General features: G+C 46.5%; 2 protein-coding genes across 2 annotated transcripts in view; both read right to left on the bottom strand.

Moving 5' to 3' along the window:
• The window catches only part of NAT9 (N-acetyltransferase 9), a 223,891-nt gene that overhangs the window by 106,619 nt on the left and 97,275 nt on the right, over positions 1–19,997 (bottom strand). The gene's annotated exons all lie outside the window — the stretch shown is intronic.
• GRIN2C (glutamate ionotropic receptor NMDA type subunit 2C) overlaps positions 1–19,997 on the bottom strand; it is a 29,793-nt gene that overhangs the window by 7,453 nt on the left and 2,343 nt on the right. Inside the window, exons 2-8 of the mRNA XM_069076483.1 lie at positions 16,967–17,396; positions 14,856–15,454; positions 13,019–13,133; positions 12,111–12,331; positions 10,020–10,188; positions 9,061–9,214; positions 2,955–3,080 (exon numbers count right to left, since the gene is read on the bottom strand). Coding sequence (XP_068932584.1) covers positions 2,955–3,080; positions 9,061–9,214; positions 10,020–10,188; positions 12,111–12,331; positions 13,019–13,133; positions 14,856–15,454; positions 16,967–17,396 — 1,814 coding nt within the window. The remainder of the gene's footprint in view (positions 1–2,954; positions 3,081–9,060; positions 9,215–10,019; positions 10,189–12,110; positions 12,332–13,018; positions 13,134–14,855; positions 15,455–16,966; positions 17,397–19,997) is intronic.

The following is a 19,997-nucleotide window of genomic DNA, read 5'->3' as shown; positions in this document are numbered from 1 at the left end:
GTGTGTGTGTGTGTGTGTGTGTGTGTGTGTGTGTGTGTGTGTGTGTGTAGAGACAGAGAAACAGAGACAAGGAGAGAAGGGCAGTAGAGAACAGAGGAGAGGAAAGGAGAGGGAGGAGAGGAGGAGAGGAGAGGAGAGGATTAAACAAGAAGAAGAGAGAAGAGGGGAAAGGAGGGGAGGGGAGAGAGAGGGAGAGAGACAGAGATAGAGAAAGGAGAAAGAGAGCAGGCATTAGAGAGCTCTCACTGAGAGTAAATCACTGAGTGATTTGCCCAGGGTTCACACAGTCTTTTCCAGAAGCAAGGCTTGAACCCAGATCTAACTGCCTTTGAGGCAGGGCTCACTAGCCATTACAGCACCCTGCCTCTTTCCCTAAGCCCTAGGGATGTGCCATTGTGGGCCAGATAGCATAGCAGCAGACCTAGTTCAAGGCATCAGTTCCATGGCAGTAGCTGAAAATTAGTTAGGGGTTGAATATAGATATCCAGTATCTCTGAATTCAGAAACAGATGAAATTCAGGAGGCTTGGTGATAGAGATGGAGTCAGTGATGGAGAGAGTTCCAAAGACTAATGGAAAGCAGCCCTCCTGGCCATCCTCACCAATAGCAATGAGGGATACTCCTCCTATGAAAGCCCAGCCAGGCCTGAAAGCTCCCCCCAACACCAGGAGACTAGGGGAGCAGGAGAAGGCATCCAGAGTTCAGGAACACTTCCAGCCTCTGAGGAAGAGCTTGTGAACAGCCTGGTACCAGAAGCAGGGTTGTGGAGGATGCCCAGAGTTTGGAGACCCTGGGACTGAGGGGCAAGATTCCCTGAACCTGCTCTGAATAGTGGAGTTGATGCCTAGAATTCACAGGGGCCTGTGATCCCGTATATGGAGGGGTGGGGGCAGAATGAGAACCTGGAGGCTAGCACAGTGAGCATGACCTTTTTTTTTAAATGCGCCGCTAGTCAAGTACCCCATCCCTCCCCTGTCTGCCACCATTGGCCTTAATAGGGCAAAGTATTTAGAGGAACATCTCCAACTCCCAGGTTCCACACCAGGTTCTAAGTCATTCTGCCCAATTCCGACTCCCTTCCTCTTTATGACCTTTCCTAATCACCTCTCAACTGGAGTATACATCATAGGCTCCCACTAAGAGAATGCTGGCTCGAGGCCTAACTTGCTCTCAAGATGACTATGGAATTTGCTCACTGGGTTCACTGAATGGCAGCCATTATGGCATTCTACAATGCCCTAGCTCCCTGGGGCATTCTGATATGACCTCTCAGGTAAGTAAACTGCCTTCACTAGTTCTCTATGCAGTGGACTGAGTCCATCAGAAAACATCTTCACTTGAAGGGCTAGCTTGTGGGTGCTCTAGTGGATAAAGTCCTGGGTTCACCTATGTAAACCTCAATTTCCTCTTCTCTAAAATGGGCATGATAATACTTCCAGTGCCTACCTCCTCAAATCCTGCCAGATGCCCTCCAAATTCTGGGCATCCTCCACAACCCCAAGGGCTGTAGGGCAACACACAAGACATAAAGTATGTAAAGTGCTTTGCAGATTTAAAAAGTGCTATATCAACATCTGCCCTTCTTACAGGACTAGTGAACCTAAACCCCAAATCCCTCTCCTCCCAAGGTGAGGGAGAAGAGAGAATGACCCCATTCCCCAACACCCCAGAAGAATCAGAATCAGAATAATTCAACCCAAGGCACAGATCACCTTGAAGTTCCCAAAAGACACCTTTGCTTATACTCTCTCCACCCTGGGCACAGCCTTCATCCTTGGTCCTGCCCACCTCCCCCCACTTCTCTCTCCCCATCCATCCTCAGCCATAGTAGACCTTATGCAGAAGGATTCAGACATCTGATCTAGGGCAGGGATGGGGAACCTGCAGCCTCAAGGTCACATGTGACCCTCCAGGTGCTTAAGGCCCTTTGGCCACACTTGAAGACCTAGAGGACCACATGTGGCCTCAACACCATCAGTTCCCCACCCCTGAGATTCTATGGTCTCATTTCTATATTATTCACTTCTAGGCAGGAGATTTAAACATCTACATTCAGGATCTCCCTCACAACAGCCCTGCATCTACCATAAGACTCCACCCCCCCCCCCACCAACCCTAATTTCTCTTCTGTTCAGTCTCTCTCCTCCCTTTGTGTTTCCAGCAGCACCTGGCCCTTTCCCTCACTGTCTCCCTTTATTATCCCCAGCCGCCCAAACTCCCTCCTTCACTGGTTTTCTTCCACCAATCAGCAACTTCATTAATTAGCCTTGTCTACTCCCATCTCCACTGGCCTCATTCACTAGCCCACTTCACTCTTTTTTTTTTTTTTTGGAGGCAATGGGGTTAAGTGACTTGCCCAGGGTCACACAGCTGGTAAGTGTCAAGTGTCTGAGGTTACATTTGAACTCAGGTCTCCAGGGCTGCTGCTCTATCCACTGCCCTATCTAGCCCACCTCATTTTGGCTCTTTCATTCTCCCCTATTGGGGCCTCCCTTACTGGGCCTGTATCCATCAACTTTCCCTCAGCTCCCTGGTAGTGAGCAGTTCTTCCTTTTCATCAGCCTCTCCTCTTCCTGAGAAGCCTCTTGCCCAACTCCTCCACTGGCTCTATTGCCCAGGCTGCCCTCTTCCCGAACCATGGCTGCTCTGTCACTGATTTCACCCTGTGGTTGACCCTCAATTCTCCTTTAACTAAGTCCTACCTGCACTGGTCCCTCCCTCATTGTCTCTTCCATCACTGACCTGTTCGCCAGCCTGTCCTTTTATTGGTACCACCCCCACCAGCCATTTCTTCATTGGATCTCTACCATCTTCATTAACCTCTAACGCCCACTGGCTGGTTCCTTCACTGCCCTGAACTGGCCCTGGCTTCAACGGCCCCTCATTAGCCTCTCTGCTCTCAGGCCCTCCTTCCTTACCCTCCCACTGGCTCTCCCTTGCAAGGGGTCACTCACTCTTGCCGCTGGTGAGGTTCTGGTTGTAACTGACCGGGCTGAAGTACTCAAACATGAAGACAGTGATGGCCACCACGGTGAGACACATGACAAACATCATGACCCACACAGCTGGACTGTAGGGCTCTGAAAGGGAGAAGGGCAGAGATCAGAGCAGGCCATCAGAGCATCCTTCGCTCTGAGTCCCTCCCTCCCCTAAACTCCCCAGCACCACCACCACACAGACTCGCCCCCCACCCAGTGGAGGGAACAGGGCCCTCCCCACCAGCAGCAGGCAGGGACACTGCTCAGCCAGGCCTGAACCCCACCCCAACACCAGGAAGCTAGGGGAGAAGGGTCCATAATGCAGGGATCCCTCCACGCTTGAAGGAAGGGCTTGTGAACAGCCTGCTGTCAGAAGCAGGGCTGTAGAGGATGCCCAGAGTTTGGAGGTCTCTGGGAGGATCTCTCCCCCTGCAGAGCTGGGGCAATGCACCCCCTGGGCTTCTGTGCACTTTCACTCTTTCCCCCAGAACAGGTAGGTCCCTTCCCTTCTACCTTTAAATATACAGATTGCCCAAATTCAAACATGTATACACACACCACAAAACCTGCATTTGACTTCACAGTCCCCTGGAGCTACTGTCCCCTTCCAATATTTTTTCATAGCAAGATTTCTTGAAAGAAGAATCTCTCCTCAGTAGCCTCCATTGATCTCCCTTGAAGCCCTTGCAATCTGGCCTGCCTCCTCAGACTACTCCAGATCACCACCATCCCCACCACTACCCAACTAAATCTCCCTCCATTGTCCTCTCCAACAACCCCAGCGACTCTCAAATCATCAGGTAAAAAAGCCCTTTCCCCATCCTCCTAAACCACTTTGTGACTCATGTCTCAGAGCACTGTTGCCAACCCTCTCACTCTTGACTCCCCTCTTTGCTCTCCTCCTACCTCTCTGACTGTTCCTTCCCCCTCTGCTGGAAGGACAAAACCTCAGGTCCCTATGATTTAGTGAATCTCCAAAGCACAATTTTCAACCCTCTGATGATCCCCACGCCCATCCCACTCCAATAAGGAATTAAGGCTTTTCCATTCTCAAAGTATCACCTGCTACCTCAAGGTAGATGCATGGCATAGTGCATAAAACACTGGACTTGGAATCGAGAAGAACCCGGGTTCAAATCCCACTCCAGACATTTATTAGGTGACTGATCCTGAGTCACTTAGCCTCTCTGTGCCTCGATTTCTTAATTTGTAAAATCAAGGGGTTGGACTCCATCTCCTCCCTGGCTCTCAGATATGCACTTCAAGCCCTGACCTCTCTTGCAAGCCTTTGGATATCTCCAAAGAGCCTGAATAACTTCTGGATATTTTCATCTAGCATAAGATTATAGATTTGGAACAGGAAGGCATCTTAGGGGTTATTTAGTCTAACCTATTCATTTTACAGATGGGAAAAATGAGGCCCAGGTGACAAATAATAAAATCAGCAAGCCAAGGTTCGAACCCATCCTCTGACTTCAGATCCAGCCCTCTGATATCTCACTTCCTCAACCTTCTGCACTTCAGTCTCTCCAGAAAGTAGCCCAAGACCCCTCCACACCTTGGTAGTCAGTTTCATTATTATGGTAAAATTCATCAGCCAGTGACCAACCTCCTACAAAGTTAATCTGGTCCTTGAATGCACTCAGTTCTTCCCCACACCAGAGCTGGAAACCTTTCCACCTACCAGAGCTTGTCTTCTCCTGACATATCCTTCAGAAAATCACCATGCCAATTCAATCCAATCCAACCCAACAAGCATTTATTAAATGCCTGCTGTGCGCAACTAAGAGGTAACCTTGGAGAGGGCAATTTTAGTTGAGTGGTGAGGTCTGAAGTCAGATTGCAAGGGACTTGAAGCAAGAGATTAGAAACTTTCTCTAGGAGTTTGGTGGGGAAAGGGAGGAAAAACATAATAAGATCAGGGATAAGAGATCAAGCAAAGGTTTTGTTTTGTTTGTTTTTAAAAATGGGGTGATCTGGGCATGTTTTCAGGCAGTAGAGAAATAGTTCCTGGCCTTGGAGACCTTATGGTCTATCTAGCCAGAAGACAATAAAATAAACGTGATTAGGGGTAAGGGGTACACACAAGGAGCTGGGGGGAGGGGGATTAGGAAAGGCTTCATGCCAAAGGTGGTACTTGAGCTGAGCTTTGAAGGAAACTAATGATTCTAAGAGGCAGAGGAGTAAGTAAGGAGTATATTCTAGGTAAGGAGGGGGTATATTCTAGGCATGGGAGCCAGCCAATGCGAAAGTCCAGTAATGGGAGATGGAATGCCACATATGGGAAACAGTAAGAAAGCCAGTTTGGCTAGACTGTAGCGAGCATGAAGGGGAACAATGTTGAATAAGGTTGAAAGAGTAGGCTAGGGCCAAGTTATAAAGGATTATAAATGCCAGAGGGAGTCTATATTTAATCACAGAGATAATAGGGAGCCATTAGAATTTATTGGATAGGGCAGTGATATGATCAGTCCTGTGCTTCAGTAAAATTTCTTTGGTAGTTTATGTGGAAGATAGATTGGAGTATAGACACCTAAAGCAGGAAAACCCATGAGAAGCCTGCTGGAGTAGTCTGTATGACCCACGATGAAGGCCCAAACTTGGACAGTGGCTGTGTGAGTAGAGAGAAGGGGTAAAATTGTCAAGTTCTGGCAAATGATTGGATATGCCCAAGGCAGCTTGGTGATCAAGTGCGGGACCTAAAATTAAGACTTAAGACCTCAACAGCTGAGTTCAAATCTTGCCTTAGACATTTGCTAGCTGGGTGAAGCAGGACAAGTCACAACCCCTGTTTGTTTCAGTTTTCTCATCAGTAAAATGGGAATAAAAATAGCAACAACCTTCCAGGGCTCTAAAACAAGATGAAACTTTAAAGGGCTTATATAAATGTTAGTTATTATGTGGAAAGAGTGAGAGTGAGGAGCTGAAAATGACATTGTTGTAAACCTGGGAGACTAACAGAAACAGAGAAGTTTGGAAGAGTGGCAGGTTTGGGAGGAAGATGATGAATTTTGTTTTTGACATGAAAGGCCTATAATGAACCAATAGGTAGCTGTCAATGTGGGACCATAATCCAGGAGATAGATTAGGACCACACACGTAAATCTGAGCCTCCTCGGCATAAAGATGATAATTAAACCAATGTGAACTAATGACAGCACCAAGAAAGAAGGTATAAAGACAGAGACATGGGGTACACTTCCAGTTAAGGGTGCTGGCATGGGTAACAGTCCATCAGGGGAAACAGGGAGACTTGTTCTCTCTGACACCAGAGGTCAGCGAGGGGAAATTGCCAAGAGGCAGATTTAACCCAGAAGCCTCAGTTTCCTAGTCAAGAGAAACTTCCTAATAATTAGAGCTGTTCAAAAGTGAAAGTCTTAGCAGAGGTTGGGTGCCCACTTGTCTGTTAGGTTAAAGGGGAAACTCCTTTCAGGAATTGGTGGCATTAGATGGTCACTGAGGTCCCTGTGTCTTGTGGGGATTTTTTGTGTCTATTAGCACCTTCCACAGTGCCCAGCCCTCAGCCAAGGCTTAATAAATGGTGGCTGAAGGAATGATTGTTGACTGAATGAATGAATGCTGTTGTTGTTCCATTCAGTCAATCCAACAAGCATTTATTAGGTGTGTACTGAAAAAATTGATAATAATAATTACACATTTTTATAGAACATTAAAGCTTATAAAGTACTTTTCTCACAACAACCCTGTCAAGTACACATAGCAAGCCTTACTCATCCCATTTGACAGGTAAGAAAACTGAGGCACAGAGAGTTTAAATGACATTTCCATAGTAGTAAGGGGTAAGGTTTGAATTCATCAGTTGTTGATTTTTGTTTTTGTTTTTTACCTAAAGACAGGTGCCCTCAAGAAGTTTAGTCCAATAGTGGGATATCATACAAATAGTTTGTATAGCTAGCCAGAATCTGTAATAAATCAATATGCCAGATGAGCATTGAAAAAAGTACCTCATAGGGTCTGAGTGGGGAAAGCACACTACTTGCCTAGAGGAACAAGAAAGGTTTTTTTATGGGGGGAAGTAGATTTGGAACTGGGATAGGCAGGAATTCACTGGGTCAGGAGAGAGAGTGGGAATATTCCAGTCATCAGGAAGAAAGCATGAACGAAAGTGTGGAGATAGGCAAGCACAAGGTGACCTGGGAACAGAAAGCAATTCAATTTGGCTGGAGTGTCCAACTAGGGAAGGGAGAGAAGGCTGGAAAGTTGGGGTGGTGCCAGATTTCGGAGGGCTGAGGTGAAGGACACCAGCCTGAGGAGTCTGAACATGATTGAGTAAGTAGGGAGCCATGGAAAAGTTTTGAACAGAGGAACGATGCAGTTAGATTTATATGTAAAGGGGGAATTCCCAATAAGGGTACAGGTCTTAGAGCACTCATAACATGGTCTGCCTGGTAACAGCCCACGGAGAAGGTGGGTGAGCTTGCTTCAGGAATGGGTATTAGAGGCACCCTTCCTTTGATTCAGAGCATTCAAAGATATCCTATTTCCAACTAATGACAAAGGACCTTTTAATTGGCTACCTACCAAATATTAATGCAAAAGGCATAGGAAGGTCTGGTCAAGATTGACCTCTATCCCCTGGTGACCAGCAAAGCAAGAACTTCTGTAAAATCTCCCAGTGGGGAGAGAGGCAACAGCAGTGATAGGCATGCCAAAGCTACCTTGGATCTCCCTACCAGGCCACCATGTGGCTGTGAGCACATGCCACCTATGTTTCTGCTGACTCGGTGGTGGCTCTTCTCTCCTAATCTTAAGAGAATGTGTATCAGAGACAAAATGGGCCAGATTACAACCTTATGAGTTTTGAAAGGTTGGAAGGGCCACTAGTGGACTGTACAGCAGAGTCACCCAGTAGCCACTGAGGCCAAGCCCTTAATGAGGAGTTGTCAGGTTACTTGTACATGCTCCAGTCATAGGAAGGGCCCCTCCAAAATACATTCCAGGGAACAGGCTGAGAGAGCATGTTGTGCCTGCTCTAAGGACAGACACCAGACAAAGGAGTTGAAAAAAGGATTCAGGAAGCAGTAAGGGGTCATTGAAAGGGGGGAAGTATATTGGATGGGCCCTTCCTGGGACTCAGAGAACACACAAGTATCCTGACTGTTTTCAGAGCTGGCTAGTCTCCTATAACACTTGCATAAGTGTTATAGGTCTGGCCGTGACATGAAAGATGGATTGGATGGAGGAGAGAGACTCCTCCTCAGTCCCTTGTGCAGAGAAGCTGTTCCCCAAAGATCTGATAACTTGAGTGTGCCAGATGCCTGAGATAGAACTTGCCCTATTTCCAATTTCTCCTGGTGAGCTTGGGGAGATAGAGCAGTGTCCTCCTGACCCCTAAACACTCTGCTGCCTAATGGCAGAGAGGGACACTCCTTGACCCCAGTAGATGAGATTCAAGGAGCCATGGGAAGAAGGGGCCTCCAGGGCCTTAGTAGGGCCCTTGACTAATTTGAGGAGGGTGTTGAGTCCTGGTAGTGGGGGAGAAGGAAAGAAAATTGAACAGTTGAGAAAGGGGCCCAATTCTCCCCTCACCACTCAGGGACAGTATTACTTTAATAACAGAGCTGGAAGGGACCTCAGAGATCCTCTATTCCAAGGGTTATTAGCCTTTTTGTGGCATGTGTCCCCTTTGGCAGTCTGGGGAAACCTATGGACCCGTTCTCAGAAAAAAATTTTTTTTTAATAATTTTTTTAATAATTCAGGGAAATGACAAATTTCAGTTAGAGTTTAGTGAAAATAAAGATACAGGATGTTGTTTTTCCACCCAGCTTCATAGACCCCTGAAATATATTCATGGACTCCCACACTAAGAACTCCTGGATCTCGTCCAATTCCCTCATTTTATGGATGAGAAAACCAGGGCCCAGAGAGTTGCAGTGACTTTGGGCAAGGCCACACGAGTAGAAATAGCAGGGTCAGGACTCAAGCTCTGGTTCCAGCTCCCGTGATCTTGCCACCATGCCATGATGAGGGACATCAGCAGCTGAGGATTTCCCCAGGACCATCTCCCTCCCCCAGCTCTAATCCCAGCTCAGGCACCCTCCCTCCCCACTCCCAGCTCACCCAGGAAGGCAGAGGGCGAGACGGTGCCATTGCTCCGGGCCACCATGACGCTGATACCCGTCTCCACGAAGGGCACGGAGAAGTCAACAATCTCCGAGCGTTCCTCATTGATGGTCAGGGAGCCGATGGCCATGTCTGCCCGCTTGTAGTACACCTGGGGGAGGGGAGTGGTGAAGGGAAGGATCCAGGCACCCAACACTTACCCTCACAGACCCCGCTCACCTCAGCTGTATCCTCATCCCCATCCCCATAGCTTAGCCTGGGCCCCTCCTCAAAAAAAACTTAACAAAATGAGGAGCAAAGTGGGAAGAAATCAGATTCTAGAGGAAATCACAATGACACACAAGAAACCCACCACCCAGCCCAGCCTCAGCCATTCAGGCTCCATATTTTGTGGTAGCCCTCTGGTCTCCCTGACCCTAGGAGATAGGATTCAAGGTGTCTACAAAAGTCATGGGAAGAGAGGGCCTCAAGGGCCTGAAAAGGCTTTTGAATTAGTCAACAAACAATAATAATTAATAATAATAATAACACATACATTTAGCACCTACTATATGCTAGGCATAGTGATAAATGCTTCACAAATATCTCATTTAATCCTCACAACAACTCTGGGAGGTAAGTGCTATTATTTCTCCCATTTTACAATTGAGGAAACTGAGGGTAACACAGAGGTGAAGTAACACAGAAGTGAAGTGATTCGCCCAGGGTCACAGAGCTAGTAACTGCCTGAGGCTGAATAGAAGGAGCCAACAATGAATTCTGAGCTGAGAAGAGATGTGGGCAAATCTGTGGATCTGAAGAATGTGAACTGGAGAGAGGAAAAGTGTCCACAAAACTTTTTTTTTTTTACACATAGTAGGTTTTCAATAAAGAAATATTAAATTGAAGCAAGTTGACTGTGGCAAGGAAGTTTGAGGGACCTTGCTGATAGGGGCTAGAGCCAAGCCCTTACCTACCTCACCAATCATGCCGTTCCAGATGCCCCGCACCTTCTTGCCATGTTTGCCGTTGGTCACCAGGTACAGGTCATAGGAGAACTTGACCCCCTTGGCCAGCTTCTTCAAGATGTCGATGCAAAAGCCCTTGCAGCACAGTTTGGTGTAGGAGTCTCCAGGGCCATCGCTGCTGTCACCCCCCAGCATAGACCCAGCCAGAAGGTCAGCCCTGTCCTCTGACTCAGGCCCTTCCCCCAGCCAGCCCTACCACCCAGCTCCTGTCCCTCCTGATGGAACTCAGGCACACTCTTGAGTAAGCACGCGCATTCACGTGCACGCATGCGCACACATACACACGCACACACGTATTTTCTCTTTCAGAGACTCAGTTTCCTCCTTTATAAAATGGGAATATTGTTAGCAGAGATGACAAAAATTAGAACATAGGTTCACAGGAGAATAGATCCTCTACTACTGTTTTGGTGAAGTTGTGAATTGAATTATAACAGAAAAGTTAAAATGTACATACCCTTTGACCAACCACTAACCAAATACCCCCAAGGAAAGGTTCCATTTAACCAAGGTATTGATAGCAGCATTTTTTTGGGTAGTAACAAAAAAATGGAAAGAAATGGGTAACCGTCATTTGGGGAATGACTAATTAAAATTGTGGTATATTAATTTAATGGAAAGTTATGTCACAAAGAAACAATGAACACAAAGAATTTAGAAAAACTTGGGAAATGTTAAAAGTGTTAAAAAAAAAAGCAATGCTGAAAATAATGAGAATAATCAATACAATGATCCTAATGATGTAAGAAAAACATCATCGGTAAACATCTGCTCCCTGATCAATGAAGTAACCAAGCATGACCTTCAGAGAATAGGTCAAGGATGGCTCCTTTGAAGCAGAGATGTGGTGTACTATCAGTGCAGAATGGGACATACACTCTCAGACATGGCCAATATAAAGGGAGGTTTGGGAATATTTGGAAATGACAGCAACGTACACAAGGGGTAGCAATAAAACATTTTAAGAATAAAGTAAATGAAGATGTTACACTAGAGTTCTAACGTCCCTTCCAGTTTGATATTCCTTCACCAGGGGAGAAACACACACATATACATATACAAACACAGCCCTAGGGAAGGAACATGGAGTGCAGGGGGTTGTGTCACCCCTCCACGCCCACAGAGCCTATGTTGGTATAGCTGGTCATTGTCAAACTCTTTTTTCTTTGTTTTGGTGGGGGGGGGGGAATTGGGGAGATAAGGCAATTCGGGTTAAGTAACTTGCCCAGGGTCACACAGCCAGGGCCAAGTGTCTGAGGCTAGATTCGAACTTGGGTCCTCCTGACTCCAGGATCAGTGCTCTATTCACTGTGCCATCTAACTGTCCTTTGCCAAACTGAAGTCCAGAGAAAAAGGTCTTGTTTTTGAAATTATCCTCATTCATTCAAAAAATTTTTCCCCCTGTTTAGGAAGCCTCTGGACCCTAGAGAAGGGGATAAATACAGGAGTTGGGGGTAGGGAGCCTAAGGGTTGGTGGAGACAGGAAGAAATGAAACCCTGTCATAGGCTCAGGTATAAACAACCCTGCCAGTGTGAGAGTAAGAGAGATCATTTCAGGGAACATAGAGGAAGGGGAAGGACAGGGGAAGAAAAAGTTCACCTACATCCCTAATCATAAGGCTTATGATTCTTATCTTATGATTTAAAATGCTAAAACAGGATGATCCTTAGAGGTCAACTAGTTCATATCATTCCCCTCCCCCTGCCCCCCAAATGTAATTTTATAGATGGGGAAACCTGAGACCCAGAGAAATGCTTTGTTCAGTCATTCAATGAGTTAAATAGCAGAATTAGAACCCTGGCCTCTAGTCTTGCTGTCTTAGTGGTCTTCCCAATGTACCCAGGCAGGTCCATCTAACTAGAAGGCCATACGGAGGCATGGAGTTCAAACATTTGGGCTCACCCCTGCTTGGTCTTTTGAACAGTCCCCATCAGACTCTGGCGTGTGCTCTGTTCTGTGGCTCTCTGGGAGAGAGGAAGAATTCCCCCATTGCCCATGTGTACACACACACACACACACACACACACACACACACATACCTTCCAAACCTGTCAGTGCGGTTGCTTTGTTTTCGGCAGGGCACAGTGTTGGGGATGCAGCCACCTGTATTGGAATCAGGACTTTCCACAATGACAAAAGGTCGCTCCTCCAGGGTGGCCACTGTCAGGTGTCGGTTGTCTACCACTGGTTGCAGGTAGGCACCATATCTGGGCCACACAGGGTACTTCATGTGAATGATGCCCTGCTCCCAGCGCCCCACCTGTGACAGGACAAGAGTCAATATGGGTCCTCTACTTCTCCTTCCTACACTAACACCCCAGTCCCTGGGAGGTAGTTATGCCAGGGTGGGGCAACTTTCTCCCAAGAGAAGGGGAAAGGCATTCCCCCAGATCAGACCACTGGGCTGGGTGTCCCAGGAACAGAGCATACCCAGATTGTCCCCTTCCAGAAAAGCACAGACCAGGCCCCAAGGAACAACCCTCATTGGCTCCTAGGAGAACTCTAGGCCTTACCTGTTATATCTACCCCAGAGAAAATGGAAATAGAGAGATCCACATATTGGGGAGGTTGAGAAGAGAGAGTTTCCCTTCAGGTGAGTTCAGGCAGGGGAAGAAAGGTTAGGACTGTGGAAGGGAATTCTGAGGAAGACCTCAACTGTGTCCTAGTAACATCAGGGTAATATACAGAAATTCTGTGCTAAGAGGACCTCAGAAATAGTCATGGGACATATAAAATGTATGTGATGGGCCAGTGGAGTTGAGAAAATGCTGAAAGGGTTTAGAGCTAAGACCGGAGGAGTTAGAAAAGCAGGAGAACTGGAGATAAGGCTATCTCAGAAATTAGTTTACTTCTGTTAGGTTGAGGAAGCCAGAGGCCGGGACAGGGGAAGGGAGGAGGTGGGGGGAGGAAGCCTCAAGGTCTCAGCCTCTCGCCTTCCCCTTCTCACCATCTCCCAGAGTCGATGTCGGTTGAGTGAGATCACCACCATGGTGGGCCGCACCAAGTACCCTCCAGCACTGAATGAGAAATCCCGCTGCTCCCAGGTCACATTCATCAGGTGCCTGAGGAAAGGATCAACTCAGAGGGTGATCTTCTGAAATGCAAAAGACCATCTATCCATTCTACCTATAGATCTGGATGTGGTGGCTCCTTTTTCATGGGCTAAAACACTTCCCCTCCCTAAATCCCCTGAAAATGATAGGAGCCTGACCCTTTTGAACCTCTTCATCTCCAGCATGTCTAGTGGGCCTTAATTCCTGATTCAGTGTCCAAAAAACTCAAGCTATAATGGTAGGCAGAATCTAATAAAAATCTATTAGGGATTAGATTCAATTCTAGGAGTATTTATTAATTATAGGCACTATGTGTAAGGTACCATAAATACAAAGGAAAAAAATTTGACATTCTCCCTTGCAGTCTGCTAAATGAAGGAAGTTGGTTGCTTAAATGTAAATCCTACCTTTGGGTTCAAAAAATCAGCTTCAGAAAGGCAGAGGTTGGAAGAACGGCCAGAAAGAGTCAGAGAATCTCTTGAAAGTGCCTCAAAGGCAATCTAGCCTTAACTATCCCCTCTACTATACTATCAATAAATGGTCATAGAGTCCCTGCTTGAAGACCTCCAGGAAGGTCCAACACACTACTCATTCCATTTGGAGACAGCTCTAATAGGAAGTTTTTCTGTTACGTGGAGCCCAGATCTGTCTTTCAGCAGCTTCCATCCGTTTCTCCTACCTCATTCTTTCCTTTAAGGCCAAGTAGAGCAAATATTATGTGTCTTTCACTAGACAGTCTTCTGAATGCTTGAAGATAACTCTCATGTACCCTCTATTGTTTCTCTCTTCTCTGAGCCTTAGTTCAGCATCTCCAGTGTCTGCTATTGTTCTTCGTTTGGCATGGTCTCAAAGAGACATGGGTAGCTAGGTGTCATAGAGTAACATGCCTGGAGTCAGGAAAACCTGAGTTCAAAACTGTCCTCAGATGTTTACTAGCTGTGTGACCCTGGGCAAGTCACTTAATCTTGTTGGCCTTTGTCTCTTCATCTGTAAAATGAACTAGAGAAGGAAATGGCAAACCACTCCAGTATCTTGACCAAGAAAACCCCAAATGGGTTCCCAAAGAGTCAGATATGACTGAAATGACTGAACCACAAAGAGTCATGGTCAGGCTCTTCTGTCCACACTTCAGCTTTTCAACCAAGGAAATGATAACCAAGGATGGTGAGAGAACTAGAGACCAAGCCATGTAGAAATTGAAGGAACTGGGGATGATTGGCCTGGGGAAGAGAAGACTCTAACAGGATAGGTTAGTCCAAGTATTTGAAAGGTTGACACATAATAACGATTAAATCTGTTCTACTTGGCCTCAGAGGGCAGGACTAGATGGAAAAGAGGCAGATTTTAGCTTAATGTAAATAAAAACTTCCTAACAATACTGCCTCAGGAAAACGGTTTGCCCCTCTCTAGATACCTTCAAGGGTAGACTAGATGACCTGGAAGTCCCCTTCCAACCTTAGATCCTATGATTCTAACTTAGAGGAGGGCTCACTTCACCATTTTTTGGAAGCTGGACCAACTCAAATTGACATAACAGGGAGATATTAGGAGGCTCAAAAGCAGAGTGGTGGTGTGAGGAGCTAGAAAGACTCCTGAGTATTTAGAGAATAACAAATTCTAAATGAGATGCCGACCAATATGCAAACGAGCCCTAACTCTGATCCATACCTCATTATTCCTTCTCCACTCTCATCCTTTTTTCTTGGTGTACACGTGGTAAAGGGCGCTCACCTGTAGAAGGCTTCTCCCGCAGGGCTGATGGGTTCCGCAGGGGCATGGCAGTCACGAGCAGGAGCTGGCAGGTCCCCGTGGTACCGTAAGTAGCCATGGGCCCCCAGGGCCACGATAGCCACACCATCTCGGACCTTCTGGCGCAGGCTGAGACGCCAGCTCTCTGTCACCACACTGATAAGGCCCACGGGGAAGACGGAGGGGGGCGCCTCGGTGCTGCCCAAGGCCAAGCTAGGCACCACCCACACATAGCCGGGCCCCACCAGCCCTTCCTCCTCAGCCACCGAGAACAAGTACTCTGCCTCTTCCCGAGAGCAGTACGCCACGAGCACCTGCGCATCCAGCTGGCGGAGAAGACGCTGGATGCGGGAGCTGGGGCTGCCGGGGCTCAGCTCCAGGGTCAGGATGTCCTGCAGCTCCCAGCCCAGGTAGCTGGCCTCAGTGAAGGAGCGGACGCCCTCCAGAAAGACGGCATAGCCGGGGTGGAAGCTGGTGATGACTGCGAAGGAGCTCCAATCATACTCCTCCAGGACCTTGAAGATGACCTGGATCTGCTGCTCAATGGACACCCCCAGCTGCAAGAAGGATGAGCCAGGTTCCTGCAGATAGGAAAGAGGCAGTTGGGAAGGAGCCGAGGTTCTCTCTGCTCCCAGAACCCAGAGCCACCCTTTTTCTCTTGCTAGTCCCGAGGTCAGAAGTGGAACTAGGAATTGTTTCATCTGGGACGACCAGGCCTCCAGCGAACCAGAAGGGGCAGCCTGTCTTCTCTCTCTCCCTCGACCCTACCAAATTCAACTAGTCTATGACCCCACCATTTGACTTCCCTATCCCCTCTCAGGGTCTGTCTCCACAGCTGAGGAATGTGGGGCATGAGCTATGGAAGTGCGTCCCCTGGACATTGGTGCCTGGGGAAACCCAGTTATCTGCTCTAGTTACACACTGCCTGAGGTTCTGTCTTTCTTTCTTGCTTCTAGACCACCCCTCCTTCAATTCTCACAGCCTTCTGTAGTGTAAGAAATAGACACAAGGCTATGCCAGTCTAACTCAGGTCCCAGACAGCATAGGAATTTCTTATTGGAGAAGGATATGTATGGAAAGGGGACATGTAGTGAATGGGAAGGTTTGGGATAAAAGTTGTATCCAAGGACCAGCAAGGGACATTGGGCTAGTTTTGTGTTATATGAGAACCCAGCAGGTAGAAAGAGGTGCTTACTTATCCAAATGCAGTGAAGTAAGAAATGGCAAATGTGATGAATGCAGAGAAGCATGGAAAGATTCATATAAATGGATGCAGAGTAAAGTAAGCAGAGCCAAGAAAAACCACATACCCGGTGACAATAACAATGTAAATGGAAAGAACATCCACACACCAAAAAACCAAAAGTGAATATTGGAAAATTATTTTTAAAAACACACAAACATCTGCTCAAAAGAAGAGATAGGAGAAGGCCCTCACAACCCATGCCTTCAGAGAGGTGGGAGGTCTACAGGTATTGCACATTACACATGTTCTCAGATGTTTTCAATGCATTGATTGGTTTTGCCAATTTTTTCCTCCTTTTCTTTTTTTCATGTCTTTAAATAAAAATATAATTTGTTATATTGTATAGGAGACGGAAACTAGGGAAAACAATTATAACATAAAAAAGGCATCAATACTTTTTTTTTAAAGAAAAATAAGAATATAGTGAATTAAATTCAGTTTGCCTCCAACCTGGACTGGTAGCCACCCTTATTTCTCCTTATGGAATGGGGCAGTCATTGGATCTTTTCTATCCTTGTCCAGTCTCCTCCATCTTGCCTTCCCTTTTCCCTCTGAAACCTTAAGTTTCCCCAACTCCAACTCCCTCTCCCTCTCCTCTAGACATCTCTTAACTACCCCAAAAGACTTCAGTCCCCTCCTCCAGCCTTTTTCCTCCTACCTTCCCCAAAATATAACTTCAGTCTCCTATTATAACATGCCTGTTACTCCTTCCTGACCCCACCCTATCCTGAATTTTCCAATGTGCTGCCCCTCCAAACCTCCCATCCCTGGAGGGCCTATATCCTGCTCAAGTGTCTATGATATTAGCAATCAAGGGTGGAGAGGGCAGGAGGGGATGCCAAGACACCTTTGGAGTAAGGACCACAGCCGAGCCTCCACTGATGCTGATGATGGGCACGTGTGTCTGGGAGGAGATGAAGTCAAGAATCTGTGCCACAGCCTCAGTGCCCACGTTGTCCTCAAAGACAATGCCATGGACACGGGCAGAGCCCAGGAGCCCACACATCTGAGTGAGAAGGGTGCTGGGATTGGTGTCATTGACCACCACAGTGATTGGCTGGATCTCCAGGGGCAGGTCCAGGAAGTTCTGGGGGGTGAGGCGGGCACGGGCCAGGGTCTGAGTCTGGGCCTGCAATGGGGGTGCTGAGCTGGCAAACACCACAGCTACTGTCACCACCTGTTTTCCCTGGCCAGGTCCCACCCCTGCCCAGGTGCCTAGGAGGGTGGTCAGCAGCAGGGCCAGTCCCAAGACTCTATCCATGTCCATTGAAGAGGTCCTGTAGAGATACAAAAACAGAGACAGACAGAAGCATAGGGAGATGGATGGAGATAGAAAGATGAAAAGAAGCAAAGACATATCCAAAGAGATAGAGAGAAAGAGACAGAAAGACAGAGACAAAGGAGACAGAGACAGAGCCCAAGAGGAGAAAGAAACAGAGGGAAGATAGAGAGGAGATAGAGACAGAGGCACACAGTGAGAAATAGACAGATGTACAGACACAAAGAGAGATAGAAATACAAATACAGCAAAGACAAAGAGATAGAGAGAAAGGAAGAAGAGGGAGAGGAAAATATACAATCACATACCTCAAAAAGAGACAATAAGAAAGAGAAAAAAAAACAGACAGAAATGGTACAAAGACAGACAAGAAGACAAAATGTCAGGCATGGGCCTTAAGGAGATTCATACCAAGGTGGGGGTTGGGTGGGGCAAGGAACACAGGAACAACCTGTAGGTGCTGAAGAGGAGAGAAGTCTCCGCAGGATAGTAAGGGCCACAACACACTGGGAAAAGCCCCTGAACTGTTGACTCACTACGGTGAGTCTAATACACCATGAGGTTTATATATCATTTAAACATAGAATACTGATGTATTCCTAGTGTTGGCAGAAATCTTAGAAGTCCCTTAATTAATGTCCTACCCAATGCAGGAATCCAATCTTAGATGCTCATCCAGCCTCTGTTGGAGTACAGTAATTGTTACAAAGGAAGCTAGGTGGTACAGTGGATAGAGTACCAGGCTTGGAAGCAGGAAGACTTATCTTCTTGAGTTCAAATCTGGCCTCATATACTTACTAGCTGTGTGACCCTGGGCAAGTCACTTAACCACAGTCTGCCTCAGTTTCTTCATCTGAAAAATGAGCTGGAGAAGGAAATGGCAAACCATTCCAGGTATGTTGGCCAAGAAAACCCCAAAATGGGGTCATAAAGGGTTGACCATGACTGAAACGACTCCACAACAATTGTTACAAAGGCCTTCCTTTCAGACAGGGGAAATCCATCCTTGGCCCTAGGTCTTCCCTCTACAGCCACATATAGAATATGTCTAGATGTGTCATTGTTATCTAAACTGTGAGGCATCTATTCATAGTCAGAGTTATCCTTTTTATAAGACTTTAAGGTTTGCAAAGGACTGTACGTGTATCATCTCATTTGGTCCTCAAAACAAACTGATGAAGGTGTTATTATTGTTCTCCCATTTACAGATAAGGAAGCTGAGATTGGGACAAGTAATGTGATTTACCTAGAGTCACACAGCTAGTAAGTGTCTGAGGGAGCTTTTGAACTTGTCCTTCTGACTCTAAGCCCAGCTCATTACCAATTTTGCCCCTTAGGAAGTCTGCAGGAGTTTTAGGGTAGATTCACTAATGTCTTCAAGAGTCTTATTGTCTACAACCTGATTTACTTCTTTTTGCCCTCAGTCTGATTTCTTTCAGACTTAGGCCTCTGACTGCTTTGCTGAAACTAATTCTTTTTTTTTTCTTTTTGGAGGGGGGAGGGCAGGGCAATTGGGGTTAAATGACTTGTCCAACGTCTCATGGCTAGTACATGTTAAGTATCTGAGGTTGAATTTGAACTCAGGTCCTCCTGATTCTAGGGCCAGTGCTCTATTCACTGTGTCACCTAGCTGCCCCCACTGAAATTAATTCTTACTGGAAGGACCTGGAGGAACAAGCCTAATCTAAGGGTGAATGAAGGGACAACAAAGACAATTTTCTTGAAACCATGAAACTGACAATCTAAATGGACCCCTGAATTGTAAAATATGGCTGCCCCCAGGCAAAATTGTTACATAAACAAAAATGATTAAGGTGCCACAGTTAGTTAATAGAGCACTGGACTTGGAGTCAGGAAGACCTGAGTTCAAATCCTGCCTCAGACACTAGCTGTGTGACCCTGAGCAAGTCACTTAGTCTCTGTACACCTAAGTTTTTTCATCTGTAAATAGAAGAGGTTGGACTCATTGGCCTTCTAGCTCTAAATATATGATTCTATAATCCTATGAACTCCATCACTCTATGACCTTCCACCATCTAGCACTCCAGCCAAAAGTAGGGGCTTAATAAATGTTTATCAACTGATACTGACAGACAGACCATTCTTAACATTCTTTCATTGAGCTCTCTCAGCAACACTCTTCTCTATACCCTCAATTCCGTGGGGCTCTCATTCTTTCTCAAATCTAGGACTTGAGACTCAGTTACACTAAAATGGAGCTGAGAGATAAAGTTTGAAGATATGAGTTTGAAGCTTTTTTACCTCCTAAGGTACTGGTATTTTAATTACAATCAAAATCTTAAACTGAAAGAATGAAATTCCACTGATGGTGTTTCAAGCATCAGTAAGTTGAGTAAGGGGAAAATAATTTTTTGAGGCCTGGAAACTAATGGAAGGAGCAGACAGATCTCTGTCTCTTTCTTTATCTCTACTCTCATTCTCTCTCTCTCTTTCTCTCTCTCTCTCTCTGTCTCTCTCTCTCTCTCCCTCAACCTCACCCTCCACCTCTGTCTCCACTCCCCCTTGATGCATTAGTAAGCATTATTTTTCTCAGATTAGCCAATCTCAGGAGGCTCTCCAAAACTTTACCCCCACTCTT

This window comes from Petaurus breviceps, unplaced genomic scaffold, assembly GCF_028583685.1.
Source record: "Petaurus breviceps papuanus isolate PSGF00001 unplaced genomic scaffold, PetGlider_PUasm1.0 90925, whole genome shotgun sequence".
NCBI lineage: Eukaryota > Metazoa > Chordata > Mammalia > Diprotodontia > Petauridae > Petaurus > Petaurus breviceps.
Note: the sequence above shows the minus strand (reverse complement) of the source record. Positions and strands in the feature narration are given on the sequence as shown.